This window comes from Cyprinodon variegatus, unplaced genomic scaffold (assembly GCF_000732505.1).
Source record: "Cyprinodon variegatus isolate N-32 unplaced genomic scaffold, C_variegatus-1.0 Scaffold1863, whole genome shotgun sequence".
Lineage (NCBI taxonomy): Eukaryota > Metazoa > Chordata > Actinopteri > Cyprinodontiformes > Cyprinodontidae > Cyprinodon > Cyprinodon variegatus.
Window position 1 is genome coordinate 69,952 of NW_015152316.1, and position 1,189 is coordinate 71,140.

The window sequence follows — 1,189 nt, forward strand, 5'->3', positions numbered from 1 at the left end:
AAAAGGCTTCTCACCTGTGTGAATTCTCATGTGAGAAGTCAAACTACCCTTTTGAGTAAAATTCTTGTAACAAATGGTACAGGAAAAAGGCTTCTCACCAGTGTGAATTATCATATGTGTATCAAGACAAGATTTCTTTGTGAAAAATTTTCCACAGGACAGACAATAAAACCTCTGACCTGTGTGAGTTCTCGTTTGAACCAATAAATGCTCTTTTTTAAGAAAGTTTTCTCCACATGTCAAACATGGGAAAGGTTTCTCTCTTGTATCTTTAATATCCTGCTTCAGAACAAGCTGCTCTTTCTGCTCACTTATGGGGAGCTCCATGGTTTCCTCTTTTGTCCAGGGATGTTCTGGCTTTTGATGCTCTTCTTTAATCTGCGGATGTTCCGATTCCTCTTGGTCCAAACTGGCTTTCCTCTCCTGTCCACAGAGCTGCTGGTCAGAGAATTCCTCCTCTTTTCCAACATAATCCTGCAGGCGGTCTGGAAAGACAAACACAGCAAACACAGCGTTCTATTGGTGGTTAAATAAAGGACACCTCACATAAAAGCACCAAACTCTATCCTTGAGGTTGAGGAGCGAGTGGATCCTGTCAAGCAACCTGAAGATATGAAGTTCATTCTGGCCTAAATTTATTTCCCCACAAACAATTATTAAGGAAAGTAAAGCATTTACATCCAGCACCACAGTGACTGTCTGGAAAATGAGGAAGTAATGAGACACCCTAAACTCAGCAGAGCTTCCTGTAAACCTCTACCTGGAAGAGACAGACCCCAGCTCAATGTGTCAAAGGTTGAGCAGATTTCCAAAAATATTCTAATGAAATTTCTCCACTGTTAGCTTGGAATAATCTAATCCAGGTTCAGGCGTCTGAGTGTTTTAGTTTTTAAATTAAATCAAAAGATTAAAGATACTTAAGCGGAAGCTTTTTTTTTTTACATTGGGCCCTTGATTTTACGTTATTACATCATGTTCTACTCACCCATATGAGTTATGTGTCATTTGGAGCTGTTCTGAAGATATTGCGTTAGGTTATATATAAGTAACGTCTTCCTATGGGCAGACGACTTGAAGGCACAAACTAAACTGTTCATAATTTATTCTTTATGGTACGCCAGCATTCATAATATGTAGGCGAATGACTACATATTGACATCCACGTTTTTTTTTTTTTTTTTTTTTTTTT

General features: G+C 38.5%; 1 protein-coding gene across 1 annotated transcript in view; it reads right to left on the reverse strand.

The window, feature by feature from the left end:
• LOC107104730 (gastrula zinc finger protein XlCGF8.2DB-like) overlaps positions 1-882 on the reverse strand; it is a 3,670-nt gene extending 2,788 nt beyond the window's left edge. Inside the window, exon 1 of the mRNA XM_015404808.1 lies at positions 149-882. Within this exon, the coding sequence (XP_015260294.1) occupies positions 149-327 (179 nt within the window). The 5' untranslated portion in view covers positions 328-882. The remainder of the gene's footprint in view (positions 1-148) is intronic.
• Positions 883-1,189: the final 307 nt, after the last annotated feature.